Source organism: Centropristis striata, chromosome 5 (assembly GCF_030273125.1).
Source record: "Centropristis striata isolate RG_2023a ecotype Rhode Island chromosome 5, C.striata_1.0, whole genome shotgun sequence".
Taxonomy (NCBI): domain Eukaryota; kingdom Metazoa; phylum Chordata; class Actinopteri; order Perciformes; family Serranidae; genus Centropristis; species Centropristis striata.
The window spans coordinates 29,310,684-29,333,147 of NC_081521.1; the positions used below are offsets into that span (position 1 = coordinate 29,310,684).

Sequence of the window (22,464 nt, forward strand, 5' to 3'; positions counted from 1 at the left end):
GCAGATAAATTTTACTTTAACTGGGAAATTAACTTTTCCAGGAAAATAAATAATGTGCAAATAAATGTGCAGATGAATTAAACATTTGCAAAGATGACAAGGTAATGTAGTGAAAATTGAGAGTGCTACTCTGACACTGCCCCTACCTTTCATGTGTTTATAGGACACCTGCAAAAACAATACTCAAAGAGAGTACTTGCTCCAAAATGCAGGACAAGTGGACAAGTGAGGCAGCAATAGTTAAACCTCTGAAGTCAAGGAGATTTTGGTTCAAATTTGTCAACTTTCTATACATTCTGTATCTGTTAAGCATCTTTCAGTCTGTCCTTGCATCACATGCATGGCTCCTTTTTCTCGACACAAACTTGGCTATCAGTCAGATTTTTCATTTTATTTTAATTAACAAAGTATAAAGCTGCGAGGAACCGAAAATACAAACAAAAGACACAGGTGTCTATGGAAATTTACCTTTTTTTTTTCTTTAACCATTTATACACACAAAAACAGCAGAAAAAATAACAAATATTAAAACTACAAAACAGTCTATTTACATGTTAATTAAAAATAGTAAATGTTTTCATTGTAGAAAGATAATTCACATTTTAAGAAACATAAATGGCACACTGTGAAAACTCCTATGATTGCACTTTCAACTGGCTTTCTCAGCTTGTCTACATATCATATATAAATAAAGTTATTACTGTAATAAAGCATGTGTATTTTCAATAAATAGATGGACTCCAGAGGGTTAACAGCGAGTATATCTCCTATCTTACTGTGGTAACCCACACCACTGATTTCTGCTCAGGCTGACGTTTTGCATTTCAAAATCCCGGAAAAGATACATCCGCCAGTACAGTACAAGACAGTACCGTACAATACAATACAGTACCGTACAATACAATACAGTACCGTACAATACAATACAATACAGTACAGTACAATACAATACAGTACAGTACAATACAATACAATACAGTACAGTACAATACAATACAGGCACCTTTGTAAATTAAAATACAATTCTTACTTTAATGACACATGGAATAGCTGAATGCTTATTACTTGCTTCGATCAAAAAAAGTGATTTTCCTTATTATTAATTGTCTCATGCTGGTCGTTACATTAAGTTCTAAGCCAAAGATAACACTATGTATATAATGGAGAAGTGGGCTATAGAAGGCTGCTGGTGTTTGTTTTACCGAACAAACGAAGATAAGGAAAAGCTGACACCAGACTATTTTATCGGTTATTGCCAGCATAAAAACCTACAGGTTAGTCAACTTTTGTCAACACAGAACATATAAACTAACTAACAGGCGTTAGCTGCAGCTTGCTAACATATCTGATTAGCTCCAGTCTCGGGACTGAAAGGTCCGTTAACAGCTTTCAAACACACTTACCACGCCTGTCCATCCTCGGGTCACGATGGCAGTGTCCACATAACCTTCTCTCACACCACCACAAACTAAATGACACAGTGTTTTATAGACAGACAGTAAAGCTTCTGTCACAACATTTCTGTTTCTACAAACTCTACCCTTCTACGGGAAGTCGCGATGACCAAAATAGTCACGAGTTTGCCCATGTGCAGAAACGCCTGCCAGCTTGCTGCATTGGGATTGTTTACTGTGGCTCCGTATTGCTTAAAGTAATCCAAGGCGGCTCCTCCATATCGTCACACTGTTAAAAGAATCGCCTAAGTCGTTTTTTGTCAAAATTGTTGTTTTTTGCCTAAATCATCACCTCATGACGCCGGCCACCTATGGTAAAATCGCCTACATCCTCAGTTGATCAGATCATGTGATTTTACCCCTTTAAGATAATGGCCTATGTCAAGTGTGTGATTTAATTTATTATGCCTAACTCAAAATAAAATGTGACTTATGCAATTTTTTGAACATGCCTTTGAAACTTAAGCAAGATATGGTAACAGTTTATTTTGAAGGTGTCCACATAAGAGTGACATGAGCGTGTCATAAACATGACATGGAATGTGTCATTAACATTAATGACACTTTGAAGTAACATTAATGCTCATGATACTTGTCATGTCATGTTTCTGACAGGCTTGTGTGATTTTTATGTAGACACCTTCAAAATAAACTGTTACCATATCTTAAGTCACAAAGGCTTGTTCAAAAAATTGCCTAAGTCATTTATTTCTCTTAAGTTACATAATTTACACACAGTGTTATTACTATGCCACTAGTTATGCTTTCTTACATCCTTTTTGAGTGAAATGATCAATACATGTCATATGTTACACTTTTGGTGAAGTTTTTTGTGTTTCCTGCAAAACTTGGAAAATGAGTTTGGCGATTATTTTAACAGGGTGACGATATAGCACATTCTTCTATATATGACGAGATATTTAATCATTATATTCAATGTAAAGGTTTGATTAACAGTAGTTTGATTTGAATGCTTTTGCCAATTATATCCTATACATTTCCTTTAGGACTATGAAACTTCACAGAAAAACACCTTTATTGGGGGCTCATTTCAACTACTTAATATACTGTTAAGAGATTTAATTTATAAAAATGCAGAACCATTTTCAATTGTAAATTTTAAAATGTTTTTCGTTTTATACCTAAAAGTAACTTAAGCTGACAGCTAAATGTAGTGGAGTAAAAAGTACAATATTTACCTCAAAATACTACTTAAGTAGATTACATTCCAACACTGCATATGGCTCATTCTTTTCTCAATATGACGAGATATTTAGTCATTATATTGCCCGGATAAAGTATGTATAGGTTTGATTTTTGATGCAAGACTTGGACCAAAGTATTTTTACTATTTACACAAACTGTACTAATCTGGTTACTGTAGAGCCGGTTTCTCCATTAACCAACAAATGCAAAGACTGACCTCATTTTTTGACATTTTGAGTTGTTAAAGCAGGAAAGCACATTTATGACAGAATTAACAGAATCACAATCAACAATAACTCAAAACTATAATAACATTATTAAAATAAAGTTAATGATGGCTTCATTCCCAGTTAAAAATGTCTCAAACAATATGCTTCAGTATTGTTTATTGCAATGTAAGTTGCAAAGACAATCAACAAAGGGGTGATTTGTTCTTCCCCAATCCAGAAACATTTATTTCACTCCAATGATTCAAGCACATCTTTAATGAACACATATTTAAATATTTACAGTCTGAGCATAATTTAATGAGCTTTTCCCAAAGAGTAGATACACTGAGTATTTTCAGTTTGCAGACAAATAGCAAAAGTATGATCCAATATGTTGCATGACCATTGAAATAAATATTTGCCTAACAGTTCAAACAGGATTTCCTTACTTCCTGTCCCTCAAAATATCCCTTGCACATCCACACCCTCATGAAAATTATAAAAACGTGCAGATGTAGTGACAGTTCTTGGTTTGCTCCTTCTCATAACTTAGTTTGAGGTGTTTTTTTTTGTAGATCTTGAGCCATCTGGATGGTCATAACTTCATGAAGCTGCAGCTTTCTTCTCTTTATAGGTTGCCATCATTTTCTTGATCTCTGCAATGGCCTTCCCTGGGTTGAGTCCCTGTGGAGCAGTGTGTCAAACAGACAGTGAGAAACTAAAACTCTATTAACTCTGTGACACAGTGTGTGTGTGTGTGTGTGTGTGTGTGTGTGTGTGTGTGTGTATGTGTGTGAGAGAAAACTTTTGAGTACCTTGGGACACGTCTTAGTGCAGTTCATGATAGTGTGGCAGCGATAGAGAGAGAAGGGGTCCTGAAGTTTAGACAAGCGTTCCTCTGTGAATTCATCACGGGAGTCAATCATCCACCGGTATGCCTTCAGGATAATAATAATACAGTTTCATCAGTTGCCTGCTCCATCATGAGTATTTTTTGTATCAATTTTTAAAACAAAATATCTTAACAACTATGTCTTGATATATGAAATGATCCCTTTTAAACTCAAGAATTTTCATCATGTGACCTGACATAAAAACTTGTGACTTAAAGTACAGCCTCAGCTGGAAAAATGCTAAATATAACCAACATCAGCATGTTGACATCCAATAGTTGATAGTGTTGAGCTAAAAGCACAAGTGAGCCCAAATACAGCTGAGGCTATAGACCAGAAGGAAGAATGCAATGTTGACAACGTTTGCTCTGGCACCACCCTCAGGCTGAACATCACATGATGAAAAGAATCAAGTTTTCTCTCTTTGGTTTGTTATGTGCATCACATGGCGATCTGCATATGCCTTCAGATGGGGAAAGTCTTAGTCAATGGTGGAAAATCCAGCAGAAAAAAGCAGCTGTTCCAGCACTGGCAAAAACTGCCTACACTGCAAATCAACCCCCCCAAAAAAGAAGACTGACTCATCAAAAAGACAGTCTGACAATAAATCAAAATACACGTCAATATCAGCAAAGTATTACAGGGATGGAGAGAAATTGTTGCTAATTATTTAGAATTCTGCAGCCAAGTTAGCGCACAGCTATGGTTAGTAGAAGGCTAGTTACATTATTATAGACCTTTATCAATCTCTCCAAAAGTTTAACCATCTGCTAAGCGTAGCTAAGTGCTTTGCCTGAACTCATTTCAACAGGTAGCAGAAGCAGGGTCTCTGCAGGTTTCAACAAGTCACATTTTAGACTTTTTAAGACTTTTTTAAGACCATAATGAATACAATTTAAGACTCATTTCACATCCATACTGCCAAAAAAGTACAAAAGACAGGACGGAAAATCGGAGGCCCGGAATTACTTGCAAAGTGTTTGAATTTATTCACAGCTCATTGGAATAAAAAATGCTTAACCTAACTAAAAACACCAGAAGCCTCACTATTGTGAATATTTCTTTAGAACTTTAAATTCTTAAATTCATAAATTATTATTTTTTAAATTGGGACCGGGCTACACAGGTACTTAGTTCTGTTTTGTAGTTATGTTACAGCATCCTCAAAAATCGAAACATTTAAAAGTGAACGCATTTGTTTTAAATAAAAGTAACATAAATGCATTTTTGCAAGAGCTTTCAAAATTGGATTTAAGACATTTTATGAGATTTTAGGGACTTAAACTCAAATGATTGAATTTTAAATGTTTAAAGACTTTTAAGACCCCGTGGATACCCTGAGAAAACTATTAGCAACATTTTCTCTCCATCTATGAAACACTTTGCTGATACTGACTGCCTTGAATCACAGTATGTCACCTCAAAGGGCTTTACAAGCCGCAAGTTTGCGAAGAAAACGGGACGATAATTGTAATAGAAGTGCCGCAACATTACAATCGGGATGATGGAAATAAATGACTTGTACTCGTGCAGATTAGTGTATAAAGCGTGTGCATGTAACGTCCTCGCCTGGTGGGAGGGGCTCAGGACAGAGAGGGGAGAGCTGCAGCAGGATGGCTGTATTTTCAAATTCTTACTTCTCTTTTGCCTTTTCCAGAAAACTGCATACTCCAGCTTTAACTCCTGTTACTACAACTAATATTTGACTTAACAAAATGTGATTACCCACCTGCATTAGGACAGCAGGTCCCAAATATTTGTCTCCGTTCCACCAGTAGCTTGGACAGCTGGTGCTGCAGCACGCACAGAGGATGCACTCGTAGAGGCCGTCCTGTTGGGTTAAGAACACTGTGACTTAAAAATGTGATTCGGCTTATTATTTACTTATACGACAGACAGGTATCTCAATTATGTGGTAATCTGGATGAAATCATAGTGATTAAATGACTACTATGGCCAAGATATGAAGACTTCCAATATTGCTGCCGTAGCATGTGTCATATCATCTGTCTGTATTTCTGACGGTAAGGTGTTGGTTTATTTACCAGTTTTTGCCGGTCCTCCACCGTCTGGAAATACTGCTCCTTCCCCTCTTGACTTTCATCCTTCTTTTTCAGGTAGGGCTCAATGGATTTATACTGTGCATAGAAGTTGCTCATATCCTGGTGGAAATCAACAAAGAAGGGAGAACTTATAACAGGCACTCAAACAAACAACACATGCACCATATATAATTCTATTATTCCTTTTTAAATTGTGCTAATCTTAGATATGACCATGGACATAAAGTACTTACAGGCACCAGATCTTTGACCACATACATGTGTGGTAGTGGGTAGATTTTGGTCGGTTTGCTCGTGTTGCTGTCGATTTTGTTAAGGCATGCCAGCGTGTTGCCTCCATTTATGTTCATGGCACATGAGCCGCAGATACCTGATGAAATACATAATCAATCACAGTCACTGAAATCTGGCTCAATCATGTTTCAATTTATTATTCATTCTTGGAGTACATTATTACGAGCAAGCTGAATCTAGATTTGTGTCTTACCTTCACGACAGGAGCGTCTGAATGTGAGTGTGGGGTCAATTTCATTCTTGATCTTAATGAGGGCATCCAGAACCATCGGACCACATCTGTACGAACAGGAACATGTCAAGAGATCATGTTATTGATTACATTAATGTCAAAAGACAACAATGTTCTGTTCATGGACCTGGTTATGACTTACGAGTTGAGATCAATTTCGTATGTCTGCATTCGTGGTTTATCTCCGGCGGTGTCTGGGTCCCAGCGGTAAATCTGGAACTTCTTGATCCTGGGTTCAGGAGCCGGGGCAGCAGCCGTCTGAGCATGCCGCACCAACTGTTTCACACATAATAAACAACAGAGGCAGGCAGTACATGTGAATCACAGAGAAGTGTCAAATGTAGACTCTGTGGTTGGCATAATTCATTGTTTAATTCATCCAAGTATTTATTCCTTATTCTTTCTACTCAAGGAGGTAAGGGCAAAATAAAGAACCATAAAAGAAAGAGGTATGTATAAAGGAACATGTTGTAATAGGACACAGCCTCAACAGAGCCTAACATAGAAAGCACTTGGTGACTCTAACCTGTTACACCAGAAGACACTACTTGTACATAAAGTTATACAAACAACTACAAAAATGACCCTTTATTTGTATTCTGAAAGTATTTTCAATGAGTGCTTTACTGTTAAATTAAAAGGCAAACTTGCATAACAAAACAATGGTGATATAAGATCAAACAAACAAAAGAAGCCTTTGAAAAAAATATCATAAATACTACAAACACACAAGATATGTGCAGACTACAATTACAATCTTTAAGACGCCATTTCAAATTAAGAATTAATGTATTGTTTGTTGAATTATAGTTATACAGTATAAGAGGATTTGCATAAGAAGGTAGAGTTCGCCCCCTAGTGATATCTTGGATGAATTACAACGAAGGTATTACATCACTTCGCAGTCTTTGGTTACCTAACTGACTCTTTAAGGACGAAGAAATGTCGATTTTGTCGCAATATTTCTATCTAATTATGAGAAGTAAACAAATGTTTGTGTACCCAAAATGCTAAAGAACTTTTAGATTCTCTACATATAAGCATTTGATGGGAGTTAGGGGTTGTACAACAGCTCAGGAGCTCACTCACAATGGATAGATTTACTAAGCATGTGTTATAATACATCGATAATGAAACGTATACTGTAGTGCGAAACGTAAATACAATTAATGTAAGTCGCACTTTACACGAAAGCAGAAAGTATTATGATAGGTTTATTTCATATTCTGTCACATTTGCAGACAAAGTCTAGGAGCAGGGTGTGTTCTTACAGGTCGTGTTACAAAACCAAACACTTTTAGGATGGTTCCTTGGAGCCTAGTATAAACCTAGCAGTCAATGAATCAACACAGACACGGAAAGTTGACACAGATATTTCTAAAAGTAGCCAATGAGGCATGTCTCTTCTTATACTGAAAATTTAAAATATTTTGTACTCACCACCATCATGCCAGAATTCCTAATAGCCAAAACATTTCGACTCAAAGCGCCACTAACCACCGACATCTTTCTGACTGGTTAGAATTAGACACAGTAAGTAATAACTCCACTACAGAGCAGACAGGACACCTCACTTTTGTCTGAAACTACCGTGTACATCAGCCCCGCCCCTACGTACATCCATGTGACGTAAGGGAGTGCGCTATGGTTGTCGCTTTCACGGGCTCACACCCAACCAGCTCTTTCACCCGGCTTTCAGACCAAAAAACCGACATTCAGATATTTTTTCCTGTAGCTTGAGAATGAAATGTCCCTCAAGTATAATGATCTCACGCCGGTCATGTTTGCCATATAACATACATGCCTCAATTTAAATGGGTCGTAAATGTAAAACTCGACCCATAGATATTCTATATATCCGATAGCACCTGAAGGCACCACATGTGAGAGCCTCTTTCACAACCCTCATTGCTGTAAACGAGGGTCAGTTACATATACATTTAACTTTGAACTTTATGCATTCCAAGTGCTATTCCAGGTGCAATTCATTTTAACAGGTTTATGATTTAAAAAAAAAAAAGATTATAATTTTACTTTGCCCCTATTTTCCACTTGTTCTTGTGTGATGATAGGGAAATTGTATTGATATATATAAAGAGAAAAAATAGTTGTTGTTTTTTCCCTTTTTCAATATGAGGTGCTTTCATTTCTTGTAATTAATTTGTTCTTTGAATCATTTTTTTTACAGGCCACTTTTGATTCTGTCTTGCCCTTAGCACACATTGTTACTCAATATGTCCTTGACCCATTCCTGTGTTATACAAAACATATATGCAATGTTGTCACTGACCTATTGCTGCAAGAGTTCCAGCTCCTGCAGAGGAATGATTAGATTTTATTCTTAAATAATATTAACAGTCACTTTTATAGACTGTATGTTGCCTTAATAAAGGCCAATAAAAGAGATAGATAGAAGCCACTCTGTGTGATTACAGTATGTCAATTTTATGTATGTACTAGTAATGTAATGACTGTCTGTCAGCCTGTCCTCATATAGTATGCAGTACATCATTCGGGAGAGAGATGCACACAATAAGCTTTTCAGATGGTAATGAATTCTGAGGTCAACAGAAAATTGTAAGAGTACATATGCAAAAACAGATATAACTGAGAGGTTTGGGTTGTTTTTTTTTTTTTTTTGTTGCTGCTGCTGCAGTCCAGGGAATATCAAATTGCTGTTGAGCTGAGTTTGAGTTTGTGTTTCGCTCTCAAGGGACAATTAATCATGATGTTGTTGGTTTATAATAATAATAATAATAATAATAATAATAATAATAATAATAATCATCATCATCATCATCATCATCATAGAACAATAATGGGCTCAAACAATAAGCACGGATCTAGGCTACTGGACAGTATAGAAGCTGCCTAAATCATCCAATAGTGATTTTATATTTCATATTTTCAGAATAAAAGCATTTAAATCATTAGAGGGGATAATGCCTAGAGTTTATGGTTGAAACGTGGTTGAAACTGACATTTGACTATAAAACAGCATGTGTCTGAATAAAGGATTCTTTCTTTATGTTTATTTGACTATATTTTATTTTTGTATTTTTTCCCCATGGATATATCGTAGATATAACGGGGCGTATTTAGCCATAACACAAGCGTTGAATGGGACATTTTGTACGACAAGTTTGTTAATTAATAAATTCTTCCTTCCTCCCTCCGTTTCACATCGTATAAAAATTGCAGGAGGCTGTTCAAAACAGGTTCATAGTCATTACTTGTTTTAGTTTGAAGGTTTTGGCCGGAAGTTTCTTTCACCTGTTAGTGTACTTGACTCTGGTCCAAGAAGCATGGGCAGGAGGCTATAGACACACCACCGAGGAGACTCTTAAAACTTAAACCGCAGCCTGTTGCTCGGACATTATTGAAGCAGCATGTCGTGGCTCTTCGGCTGGGGGAAGAGCTCCGGTTCGCCGCCGGTGGAGGAGCAGACGGCTGCTGAAGGGGCCGGGGGAGCACCGGGAGGAGCAGGGGGCGACAAACCCAGGGACAAGTGGAGCAACTTTGACCCGACTGGGCTGGAGAGAGCTGCAAAAGCTGCAAAGGAACTCGACAAATCACGTGCGTACTACTTTAGCTTTCATTAAATGTGCTTTATTTCATTCATTCTGTGATATTCTCCAAGTGCAGTATTGCTATTTTACATTTGTTATTGTTTTTAATGGACTGGAGCAACTTTTCCATGTTGGCACGTTCTGTTCTTTTCGGATGAGAGACCCTCGTGCCGAAATCCACACAAAAATGTCAAGCTAAAAGTTGAATTTCTAACTGGCAAATGTGCACACTTTGAACATCATTTACGAGCACCGCTCGACAGTAGGATTGCTTTATTTAATTCGGCATATATCTATCAACGTTAGCAGCACAGTATAGATAATATTTCAACTTTTTGTTATTAACTGGTTTGCCTCCACTTGACTCAGGGGGTCTTTAGTCTAAACCAGTTCTGTGTAATGTGGGAATGGTTTTAAATGGAGTTTGGCTGGAACAAAGCGGGCTGCTTAATTTCTTACAATAATGCAAAGTGTTGTTACAAATGTATGCCTAGCCTCTTTGACCTCCACGCAGTCTGCAGCAAAGTTAGCCAGCTTTGGTGGGCGTGTCAGGGAGAACAGACGGAACAAAGTGTCCTCGTCAGCTCAGTCCCTCACCTGTCCCATGCCTTTCATGTGAGTATGTGCAGATGCACATGCTTACAATGTGTGGGGGTTCATTTTACCAGTGGTGGAAGAAGTATTCAGATCCCTTACATAAGTAAAAGTACTAATGCCACACTGTGGAATTACTCCACTACAAGTAAAAGTCCTGCATTCAAAACTTGCAGTAGTTGAAGTAAAAGTACAAAAGTATCAGCATCAAAATGTACTTCAAATTTCATAAGACAACATACACTTTATGCAAAATGCCCCATTCAGATTGTTTTATATACAGTCATGAAAAAAATATTAGACCACCTTTGTTTTCTCCTTGCTTTCTTGTTCATTTAATTCCTGGTACAACTAAAGGTACATTTGTTTGGACAAATATAATGATAACAACAAAAATAGCTCATACAAGTTTACGGTAATTTAAGAGCTGATATCTAGCCATTTTCAATGGTTTTCTTGATGATGATTTTGGTTATTATCAAGAAAACCATAGAAATGGCTAGATATCAGCTCTTAAATTACCGTAAACTCGTATGAGCTATTTTTGTTGTTATCGTTATATTTGTCCAAACAAATGTATCTTTAGTTGTACCAGGCATTAAAATGAACAAGAAATTGAAGAAAACAATGCTCTAATCATTTTTCCCATGACTGTATACCAAATATATTATTGGTGATAAATTTATCTAAGCAGTGTTTGAATTTTCTCAAGATAGGGCTCATTTAAAGTACTTAATATACTGTTTTGAGGTTTAATTAAAAAAACAACCTAAAAACAAAAGTCTAATCACTTTAAATGTTCATGTTCTTTTGTTTAATCTTGACTGTGCAATATTTGTCTCTAAAATGTAGTGGAGTGGAAGTATGAAGTTGCATAAAATGGAAATACTCAAGTAAAGTACAATTACCTTAAAATTGTACTTAAGTACAGTACCTGAATAAATGTACTTAGTTACTTTCCACCACTAAATTTTACCTGGTGCGTGTCAAGCACAGTACATATTTAATCTATATTTCTTTAATTTCTGCTATACTCTGTTCAAACACACTGACAAACATTGTGGGGGCAGTTTGAGGTAGGTTATACCCAAATGGGTAACTATTATTGACAACTGGTGGTTATCAATATTTAAGTAATTGCATGAATACATCATCATTTCTCATAGTTTTATTTAGTTATTTTTCATTTCAACAGGACATGCCAAAGAAGCGCTGGAACTGGCTCGCATGCAGGAGCGGACTCTGCACCTGGAACATGAGAGTAAAGTTAAAGTAGGTGTAGGAGGAAGGGGGATTAGTTGTCAAAGTGCCTCTGATTTGACTGTATTCAGAAAAAGTAACTGATCTCAGTAAGCATAACACACAAACTCCCCAACAGGAATATGAGGCAGCTGTGGAGCAGCTGAAGGGCGAGCAGATCCACCTCCAGGGCGAGGAGAGACGCAAAACACTGGCAGAGGAGACAAAGCAAAACCAGGCAGTATGTATTTAATACTGCACACACCACGCTTTCCTTATCCAAGTTACTACAAGATAAATATATTTTATATTGTAAATGTAATGAATTATTTTCTGTGTCGCCTCCAGAGGGCACAATATCAAGACAAACTAGCCAGACAGAGGTATGATGATCAACTCAGGCAACAGGTAAGCCTTTCTAAATAAACATTTGACATGAATACCTGAATGGAAAAGCCCTTATGTGTTTAATTATTTTTATTTTTTTATCCACAGCAACATCTCAATGAGGAGAACCTTCGCAAACAGGAAGAATCAGTTCTGAAGCAAGAGGCCATGAGAAAAGGTAAAGGATGAAACCAAAATGCACTCACACATTATAAATCCACTCATAATGTAAAAACACCGTTATTACCTTACTTAAAGATGAAATCAGTAGGATTTGTGCTAGAAATTACCATAGTATATCAGCAGGGGTCAATAAGGTTGTTGATCAGTACCATGACTCAGAGATTAAATGGCTCGCTGTGAGATTTGTGGCTCTCTAAAGTCTCCCTTGGGCCCATACTCTGTGTTGGAAGAAAGCTACCCATCCCAGCGGACTTTCAAGACACTCACAATTATTGACATTATTCTAGTATTTCTCATGATGATGAATTGGCTCTGCATTAGACATTTGTATTAGGTCTCTAATCTGCAGTAATTAGCTAATAGATGAATAGACTCTATTATTGTGTCTTAATAAGTGAATAAACCAAAAACTATACAGATAGAGTAATAATCATCAAAACAAAGCATACTTTTTGTTTAAGATCCTAGTGAAACATCCACAGAGAATTATCACCAGTCTCTGCAGTGAATCTCAACTCTACAGAGCTTTTAGCCCCTTTTAGCTCATTGCTTTGTTTTAACCCACAGCGTTACTATTTTGGCTTGATCTCACCACTCCCACGATCCTTGTTACCAGCTGCAGAAGTCTGCTCTGATAAACTAACTAAACACTAATTGAGCTCGAGCGATATGGGATTTTAGAGAGTTATACCATTTTTATTGGGGCAAGAAAAAGTATGTGAACCCTTTGAAATTACCATGTTTTCTGCATTAATTTGTCATAAAATGTGATCTGATCTGCATCTAAGTCCCAAGTATAGACAACACAACTTTTTACTTTTTCTACCAGCATTATGAATGGATATAATATTTCATGGATATATTCAATAAAGACATGAAATATTATAATTGTTTGTGTGGTATTAGGTTAAGCACATTGTGTTTGTCTAAACTTGGGACTTAGATGCAGATCGGATCACATTTTATGACAAATTAATACAGAAAACTAGGTAATTTCAAAGGATTCACATACTTTTTGCTTGCAACTGTATGGCAGTGTTATGGTGAATTTTTGAGCTTTGAACAGATCTTTCTGAATTGTGAATCACTGAAGAAGAAGATACAAAAGTTGGGACTGTCTTTAATGTACATAGAACAGTCACTTCAAGCCTTAAACCTTAAAATTCCTGATAATTCAGTACAATTTTTTTCTAAAAACATTTGATATCACAAGTTAGAACATGCCATTATCAATAAAATGTGACTACTTTAATGTCCGATACAGGCCACTGTAAGGCTGATTTGAAAAAAGTAAATGTAAAACGCTCTGGGTTTTCATACAATGAGTACAAAGGAACTCGTGTCTTTTGAATCTGATCAATCTAGTTTTGGCACAGCGTTACATTAAACTACACTGATTTAAGTGGGTCAAATTCTCAGCCCTGTCAGAAGTGGTCATAGTTATTAATATCTGCCTCTTTTCCTACCAGCTACCATTGAACATGAAATGGAGTTGAGACACAAGAATGACCTGCTCCGTGTTGAAGCCGAGGCCAAAGCCCGCGCCCAGGTGGAGAGGGAGAACGCAGACCTGATCCGGGAACAGATCCGCCTGAAAGCTGCTGAACACAGACAAACTGTCCTTGAATCTATAAAGTGAGTGCGAAATGACTTTCCACTTTCCTTAATCCTCACAGTAACTGGCATGTTATCTCCTAGTATCTCTCTCAGCTGTGAGTAAAAAAAATCCCAAAGGGGAGGCAGCGAGTGTGGCTGCCACAGCGGAGGCAGTCAGTGTGATAATTGTGTTTTGTTCCTGGCAGGACGGCGGGAGCAGTGTTTGGGGAGGGATTCAGGGCCTTCGTCTCAGACTGGGACAAACTCACAGCCACGGTAAATCCATGTCAAACCTGTCACGCTTTGTCACACTTTCACCACAGGAAGACTGCAGAGGATTATTTGAAAGCAGTGGTCTTCATGTTTGATATTCCGTACAGTGTGTTTGAAGATGTGTGTGTTTATTTTTGCCCCCCCCCACAGGTTGCAGGGTTGACTCTGTTGGCAGCAGGAGTGTATTCAGCCAGGAATGCCACATCGGTGGCTGGGCGCTACATCGAGGCTCGTCTGGGCAAGCCCTCACTGGTCCGAGAGACCTCCAGGATCACTGTTGCAGAGGCCATCAAACACCCAATCAAGGTCAAACTACATCCTGATGTGCAAGTTTTTACTATTTATTGTGCGGCTCATAGCCTGTTGACAAAATCAACCATCATCCACTGGAGCTGCTCGATTATGGCAAAATGTATTTATCTACACATTATTTTATTAAATTTCCTGCAAATGTTTAATTTCACATTAATGTCCAATTTATCTGCAAATTTTTAAATAATTTAGCAAAGGTTTTAATTTAAATTCTGATTTATCATAGGTTATTTATTTAGGTTAATTATTTATAGGTTAAGTTTATTTTTATTTTTAATGTATGTACAGTGTATGTTCAATGTATGTTTGAATGCTGTTACTGGATGCTTGAATGTCCTTCGGGATAAATAAAGTATCAATCGATCAATTGATCTTAATATCATAATCACCATAGTTTATGTCAGTATTGACATCAGGATTATTAAAAACAATTACTCAGTGACTTTGGAAACATCATGCAAACTATTGTCCTTTTTAATTGAGTTTCAATTATAATCCAACTGAATAACAAATACAAAATATAATGTTAAAAAAATTAGGGTAATAAAATTATAAAAATAATAAATAAAATAAACAAATTAGCTATGTTATAACTGTATCTGCGGGGTCTTAAAACGTCTAAAATCCAATCATTTGAATTTAAGGCCTTAAAATGTCTAAAATTCTCCTAAAATCTCATAAAATGTCTTAAATATGATTTTGAAAAGTCTTAAAAAATGTATTAATGTTACTTTTATTTAAAACAAATGCATAAACTTTAGTCTCGCTTTTAAATGTTTTGATTTTTAAGGACGCTATAACATAACTACAAAACGGAACTAAGTCCGGTCAGAATTTGAGCTGTGAATAAATTATACTTTGCAAATATATTATTTTCCTTCATGTCTTTTGTGATGGATGGATGTGAAATGGGTCTTAATTTGCATTCATTATGGTCTTAAAAAGTCTTAAATTTGAAACCTGCAGAGGCCCTGGAACTGCCACAACCTACAGAAAGCTGCTAAACATATGTTCCGTATTAAAAAAGGTAATACAATTAAATTGGACCTAAATCAATTAGATCAAATATGTTAAAATTGTCTCCCACAACCTACTGAAAACTCCTTAAAACATATTTAGCACATTTCAGTCAGTAACTCGAAAATGGGCCAAAGCGCACAGCTGTAAATAAACGTAAAGGGAACGGGTCCACTGGATTCAAACACAAGACAGAATGAAAGCATAATTGTGAAATGGGATGGGGCAGTCATTTTATCTCAAATATCTTGTTTTTATTATAATTCAAAGCTAGAATTGTAATTGAAATGAAATCCAATTAAGCACACAGCTCTATCATCTACAGTGTAGTAAATAGTATATTTTAATGAGGCAGTTTTAGATGTAAATTAATGCATTTTGCAGTGTTGCCGTAATGGAGATGTTCCACATCAGTCCGTAACAGCTGGTGGTGCATCAAATTTATTTTCTGACAAAGATTGTTAAAATTAATTTGTTTGTTCCTGTATTGTCCACAGTACCCAGCGATCCTGCCAAAAGGACTGAATGTGGGACAATTTTAGAACATAACATGAAAATTGCAAAAACTATGAATCAATTCTACCAATGAAAAAATAAATGCATCCATTCAATAAGACAACAACAGGGTGCATTATATTCCCCCTTTTCACCCCCAGATCAGCATAATAGATTAGAAACTGAACATTTTAATTTGTCTGTAGCAAAGCAGAGGAGTTTAAGGTGTTAAAATGGTAATGAAAATATTTTCTATATATCTATCATGACTCAATCATAACACGTTCTATTTATAAGCATGCACAGTTAAGACATAATTCCTATCACTACTTGTTAACTGTGAAATGATTTGTGCTAAAAAAAAGTCACTATGCCATTGTCTCTGTCATGCTCATGTTTAGACAACCAAGCGTCTGAGAAGCAGACCACAGGATGCTTTGGAGGGCGTGGTGCTCAGCGTGAGTCATTTACCCTTTGTTGTCTTTGTCATATTGAAATGTTCATAATTCAACATTTGTGTTCTGTTTTTTTTTATTTTTATGATTTTGTGCTGTGGATCACACAGGCAGCTTTGGAGGAACGTGTGAGGGACATTGCCATTGCTACTCGTAACACCAGGCAGAACAGAGGCTTGTACAGAAACATCCTGATGTACGGACCCCCTGGAACTGGAAAAACACTCTTTGCTAAGGTGGGGCTTGGTCAAACACCTTTTTGATTTCTGTTCTGTTTTCATGTCTTTTGACATTGAACATATTAGTATTTACTATAGGTGTGAATCAGCAGAGGCCCCATGATACGATATTATTGCGATTTTAAGCATTTTTCGATATGGTGAGTATTGCGATACAATATATTGCGATTTAACTGTTTAACTGCATTTTGTGTCACCAAAATTGAATTCAATCAAGAATTGTTTTGTCTAATAAGAGAAAATTCTCAGTCTATTCATCTCACTTCAGTCTTTTTATTTTTCAACAATGAGAGTCAAACCCACAGACTGACCAACAAAGTATTCAGTCAAACTGAACTTAACTGATATCAAACATGTATTGACGACAACAACTGCAGCATTTTCTCAAACTTTCCTCAAGCTTTTTTCTTAAGCTTCACTGCTCTAATTTTTTTTGAATGAAACATGAAAAAGCCTAACTTTGCAGAGTTAATTTGACAACTTCCTGACAAGATTCTGACACACATGGTGTCTATATATTCCTTAAATCTTCTAGTTTCATATATCAGTATCTCCAGTATAATCCTAGAAGTGAGCCAGCTATGGCCTCCGGAAAAAAAAGACAAATTTCGATACTGTGGCCGTGAATCGATATATGATTGCCATGCAAAATATCGCGACACTATGCTGTATCAATTTTTCCCCCTACCTCTACTATTAACAGTATTTTTGAAATATTTAAGGTATATTTTTTATGTATTAAAGGTGCAGCCGATTTGTAAAGCAGTATATTTTCTTTGTATTTGGGCTTGTGCATTTCTGTGTTTTATATTTTTCGCCTGTGTTCTGTTTTGAACCATGCTCTTTCCATTGCCTGTTTAGAAATTGGCTCTCCATTCAGGGATGGACTTTGCCATCATGACAGGTGGGGACGTGGCACCCATGGGGCGCGATGGAGTCACTGCCATGCACAAGGTGTTTGACTGGGCCAGCACCAGCAGGCGAGGGTAGGGCACTTTCATTTGCTCCATTACCACTCAATGAATTAGCACTATAATATGTATCAGCTGTTAAACATTGACTCTGAAAAATCATTTGTGTAGACTGTATGTCCAGTTACATACAGAGCTGCTGTTATTCCACCGGCTATTGACATTAAAGGCCTTAACATTAAAATTCTCTTTGATGTCCTCTGCAGCGTCTTGCTGTTCGTGGATGAAGCTGATGCATTCCTGCGAAAGAGAGCCACAGTGAGTTCAGCTGTGATGAATACAATGGCGATGATGCCCTGTGTTCTCATCATATATTCATGAATCATGATTTTTTTTTCCATTGCAGGAGAAAATCAGTGAGGACCTCAGAGCCACCCTCAACGCATTCCTCTACCGCACTGGGGAGCAGAGCAACAAGTCGGTATCTTTGGTTATTCCCTGTGCATGGCTGCGCATGAAAAGGTCATTGCCATGACTGAAAAGGTCACTTTGCTGGGTCTAAGTAGCCTCATTCTCTCTCCTCAGGTTCATGCTGGTGCTTGCCAGTAACCAGCCAGAACAGTTCGACTGGGCCATTAATGACCGCATCGATGAGATTGTGAACTTTGCGTTACCTGGTCTGGACGAGAGGGAAAGATTGGTGCGCCTTTATTTTGACAAATTTGTGCTGGGTCCGGCCACTACAGGGAGACAGTGAGTACACTTATTGTATTTCAATTTTCAAACAGCTACTTTTGCCACTCAGTAGCAGAGTTGATTTACTACCACAAAGGAAAGCATCGGTCCCTAGAGGTCGCCTTGCCAGCTCAAGTTGCTTAATGGCGTATATAATGTGTTCATACCTGAGTCTGAGCACAAAGTGGTGTCTGAGGCTTCACTTATTGCTTTTATGAAATGGTGTTTAACCCTCAGGAAGTGTAGCACAGAAGTAGCTGCAGAGTGCATTACCCAGTTGAAACCAGTAAATTAACCAATGATCAATGATAAGAAACGCATTTAAGCACAAGGCTCACTTAATGTACAACCCTCTGGTGCTTTTGCTCAACAGGAGATTAAAGTTGGCTCAATTTGACTATGGCGTGAAGTGCTCAGACATTGCCAAGCAAGCAGAAGGCATGTCTGGCCGTGAAATCTCCAAACTTGGTGTGGCCTGGCAGGTGAGTAGAAAAAGCCTATTGACACAAAATATTAATCTACTTTGAAACAAATCCAAAGCAAACCTCTTAATTTAATTTGTTTTCCTGAAAAGGCTGCAGCATACTCTTCTGAAGATGGAGTTTTGACTGAACTGATGATAGATTCAAGAGTTGATGATGCCATCAAGCAGCATGCACAGAAGATGGACTGGCTGCTGATGGAAGCAGGTGAGGGGGTTGGCAAGGTCGGTGTACACGTCCCTAAGGAGACGGCTGCACCCACCACAGCACAGGAAGCTGCTTCACTTGCACAAACCGAAGATACAACCCCAACTGTACAACAAGTCCTTCCATTCATTGAGGCTGTGAGCAGTGCTGCCCAGGCGGAAGCAGCCGCTGCACCTTCAGAAGTGGAGGCAGGTGCTATCCTCACAGAGGCAGCCACTTTGGTTAAAGAAAGTGAAGCAACTGTAGGAGCTCCAGCCTTGAGTGAAACAGTTGAAACCATTGTTGAGACAGCTACTGCTGTTCCCTTGGTCCAGGAGGCTGAGGCCATCAAGGACCTCACTGAGGAGGTCCCAGCTGTAGCTATAGACTCTGTTGTGACAGAGGTAAAGGATATAGCCACTGAGATTAAAGAGGCTGAGGGTATACCAGCTTCCACTGCCCAAGAGACTGTTGCTGCCGTAGCTGCGGCAGAGACTGAGGCCATCGAAGCAGTCAAGGAGGAAAAAGATGTTGTGGCAGACTCGGAAACGACGGTCTCTGCTGTTGCTCAAGAGAAGGAATTGGATGCTGTTGCACAGGAGCCAGAGACTACAGTAGCTGGACTCTCCCAGGAGACTGTAGTCCAGGAAATTGATGCCACTGCTGGTGGTATGGAAACTGAAGCTACTAAGGCTGTCGAGGAAGTAGCTACTGATGTTGTAAAGGTTGCAGAGGAAATTGCAAACAATGTAGTGGAAGTGTCTGAGTCCCTAGCAAACATTGTTAAAGAGGCTGAAGTGATAGCAGCTGATGTGGCCAAGGTGGCAGAGGCTGTAGCAGCCATCACTGAGGAGATGGAGGCAGTCGTCATCAAGGAGGTTGAAACAGTAAGTGACGTTGTTAAGGACCAAAATGAGGTCGTAGTGGAAACAGCGTCTGAAACATCAGAGGTTATTAAAGAGGTTGAAGCAGTAGTGACTGAGACTGCTGCCGAGGAAGCTGAAGTCCCCCCTGCAGAGGTTCCCAAGGATGCCGAAGTTGCACCTGCAGAAGTTCCTAAAGAAGCGGAAGTCGCTCCTGCAGAGGTTCTGATGGAAGCCGAAGTTGCAGCTGCAGAAGTTTCCAAGGAAGCAGAAGTCGCCGCTGCAGAGGTTCTCAAGGAAGCAGAGGTCTCTCCTGCAGAGGTTCTCAAGGAAGCAGAGGTCTCTCCTGCAGAGGTTCTCAAGGAAGCAGAGGTCTCTCCTGCAGAGGTTCTCAAGGAAGCAGAGGTCTCTCCTGCAGAGGTTCTCAAGGAAGCAGAGGTCTCTCCTGCAGAGGTTCTCAAGGAAGCGGAAGTCACCCCTGCAGAGGTTCTGAAGGAAGCTGAAGCCGCTCCTGCAGAGGTTCCCAAGGAAGCGGAAGTTGCCACTGCAGAAGTTCCTAAAGAAGCAGAAGTCGCCGCTGCAGAGGTTTCCAAGGAAGCTGAAATCCCAACAGCCAAGGACACTGACACTGTGGCTACAGAAGATGTGACACCCCCTAAGACTAACGAGGTGGCTGCCAAGGTGGCTGAGGCAGAAACAACTAAGGATGCTGTGGAAGTAGAGACTGTAGTAACTGAAGTCACTGATGATAAGAACGCAGCAGCTGTTCCCAAGGAAGAAACCAAGGTGGATGCCGAGACTGTTATGACGGAACAGTCAGACAAACCTGAGAGTCTAACCACTGAGAAGACCGCTGCCTCTCAGACTCCCAGTACTGAACCCGGTCAAACTGAGAAGCCTCTCAATGACAAACCAGCCAAGCCTAGTCCAACGAAATGATCCCTTGAAAACTTTGATGAAATGCTTGTGAATAAAGAGCTGTTGTAGTAATTGTTAGACACTCAAGCCTCAAGTGTTAACATTCACCTTGAATTGTGTTTACTCTATCAGTGTCTTTGTAACTCAATTACTGTGAATGCCAACATTAAGAAAATAGTTTGATTATGGCCTGTAGGTTTGCAAGAGTCTCAGTAAAAGCTTGTGTGGACCACTACGATTATCCAACTTGTGCATTCTGCTTTCTTCCTTTCTATTTTCTGTGTGTCGTTGCCATTTTCAAAGTCTCTGGCTGTGACAATTTGAATGTTTGCCCTCTGAAAGCGATGTTCTCACATGTTTGCTGACCAGTTCTGGCACAAGTTCAATACTGTTCAGTCGTTCAAAACATTTCTTCCTTGGCACTTCTCAGCAAGAGCTCAGCATTTGCAATTGAGACCAGCTCTTGCCAAGTTCAGCCAGACCCTTATTTAAATGTAGCTTGGTGATCCTCTGTAGGCCTAACAATGTGACACTAGTAATCCAGCTTCACCAATAAGGACAGTGCAGGTTTTTTTCAGATTTGTTTTGTTTTACAAACACGGTGCTTTAGACCCAGCAGCTTTGTGACCTTTCTCGCACATGTGCAGCATAAAAAAATGAGACACTAAAATGCACCATTGATGCAGTTTATAATACTTCTGAAGAGATCAGACCACTAATAAATTACCTGACAAAATCAAGAGAAAATTAACAATTTTGTTAATTAAATAATCATTGAAGACATTTTCTTTTCTGTTTTATATCACTGTACTTTTAATATTTTTGGCTTTGTGAGCTCAATCTGAATTTGACTGATGGTAGTATTATGATTATTATTTTCAAGGACATTATTTACCAAGGACATTTACTCAAGTACTGTATTTAAGTACAACTTTAAGATACTTGTACTTTACTTGAGTAATTCCATTTTATTTAACTTTATACTTATACTCCACTACATTAGTTAGTTTTCAGACTGAGATTTAACAAAAAGCCCTATTTTGATAAAATGAAATGCTGCTTACATAAATGCATCATAATAATCCAATAATATATTTGGCATATATAAAACAATCTGAGTGGGTCCACTCTGCATAACGAGTACCTTTACTTTTGATACTTTAAGTACATTTTGATGCTGATACTTTTACTTCACTCAGTTTTGAATGCAGTACTTTTACTTGTAGTGGAGTAATTTAAATGTGTGGTATTAGTACTTTCACTTAAGTAAGACATCTGAATACTTCTTCCACCATTTTAAAAATCTAAAGATATACACTTGGGTTATTTACATTTTGTTGATTAGACAGTAATCTAAAAATATACTAAAGTGATTAATCAGTATTGAAAATAAATATTAGTCCATCTGTGGTTTATATTTTCAAAGAATAATGGCCAATATGAACACATGACACGCAGATTATCCAACCAAGGTGAAAATATTCATCTAAATGCCCTCAGTGACGTTGCAGCATGTCACATTGAGCCAGTGGATGATAGTGAAGGGCTTTTCTCAGTTGCATCAGCATGCCATTTGCATTGTTAGTCATTTCAGAAGTGTTGTTAGTTAGTGCTTATGAAATCCCTATCAGAATTCTCACACAGCGAACTGAAGTTGTC

The 22,464-nt window shown here is 38.1% G+C and overlaps 3 protein-coding genes across 4 annotated transcripts in view; 1 reads left to right on the forward strand and 2 right to left on the reverse strand.

Moving 5' to 3' along the window:
• atp13a2 (ATPase cation transporting 13A2) overlaps positions 1-1,546 on the reverse strand; it is a 29,668-nt gene extending 28,122 nt beyond the window's left edge. The window contains exon 1 of the mRNA XM_059332937.1: positions 1,404-1,546. Coding sequence (XP_059188920.1) covers positions 1,404-1,416 — 13 coding nt within the window. The 5' untranslated portion in view covers positions 1,417-1,546. The remainder of the gene's footprint in view (positions 1-1,403) is intronic.
• A 1,483-nt stretch (positions 1,547-3,029) lies between these two features.
• Positions 3,030-7,931, reverse strand: LOC131971776 (succinate dehydrogenase [ubiquinone] iron-sulfur subunit, mitochondrial-like). Its single transcript, XM_059333376.1, has 8 exons — positions 7,792-7,931; positions 6,494-6,627; positions 6,313-6,398; positions 6,059-6,195; positions 5,808-5,924; positions 5,492-5,593; positions 3,685-3,807; positions 3,030-3,553 (listed from the first exon to the last, which is right to left on the reverse strand). Exons 1-8 carry the CDS (start codon positions 7,855-7,857, stop codon positions 3,473-3,475), a joined length of 846 nt encoding a protein of 281 aa, XP_059189359.1. The 5' UTR covers positions 7,858-7,931; the 3' UTR covers positions 3,030-3,472.
• A 1,744-nt stretch (positions 7,932-9,675) lies between these two features.
• On the forward strand, positions 9,676-21,543 carry LOC131972305 (titin homolog). 2 transcript variants are annotated; one of them, XM_059334119.1, is made up of 16 exons: positions 9,676-9,927; positions 11,710-11,786; positions 11,893-11,994; positions 12,102-12,161; positions 12,249-12,318; positions 13,793-13,958; positions 14,126-14,195; positions 14,343-14,498; positions 16,418-16,474; positions 16,582-16,707; positions 17,572-17,696; positions 17,888-17,939; positions 18,028-18,098; positions 18,207-18,374; positions 18,730-18,838; positions 18,931-21,543. In XM_059334119.1, exons 1-16 carry the CDS (start codon positions 9,741-9,743, stop codon positions 20,824-20,826), a joined length of 3,492 nt encoding a protein of 1,163 aa, XP_059190102.1. In that variant the 5' UTR covers positions 9,676-9,740; the 3' UTR covers positions 20,827-21,543. The 2 variants fall into 2 exon arrangements, with proteins under 2 accessions (XP_059190102.1, XP_059190103.1); XM_059334120.1 differs by lacking the exon at positions 9,676-9,927 and adding an exon at positions 10,406-10,535 and having other exon boundaries at positions 18,931-21,542.
• Positions 21,544-22,464: the final 921 nt, after the last annotated feature.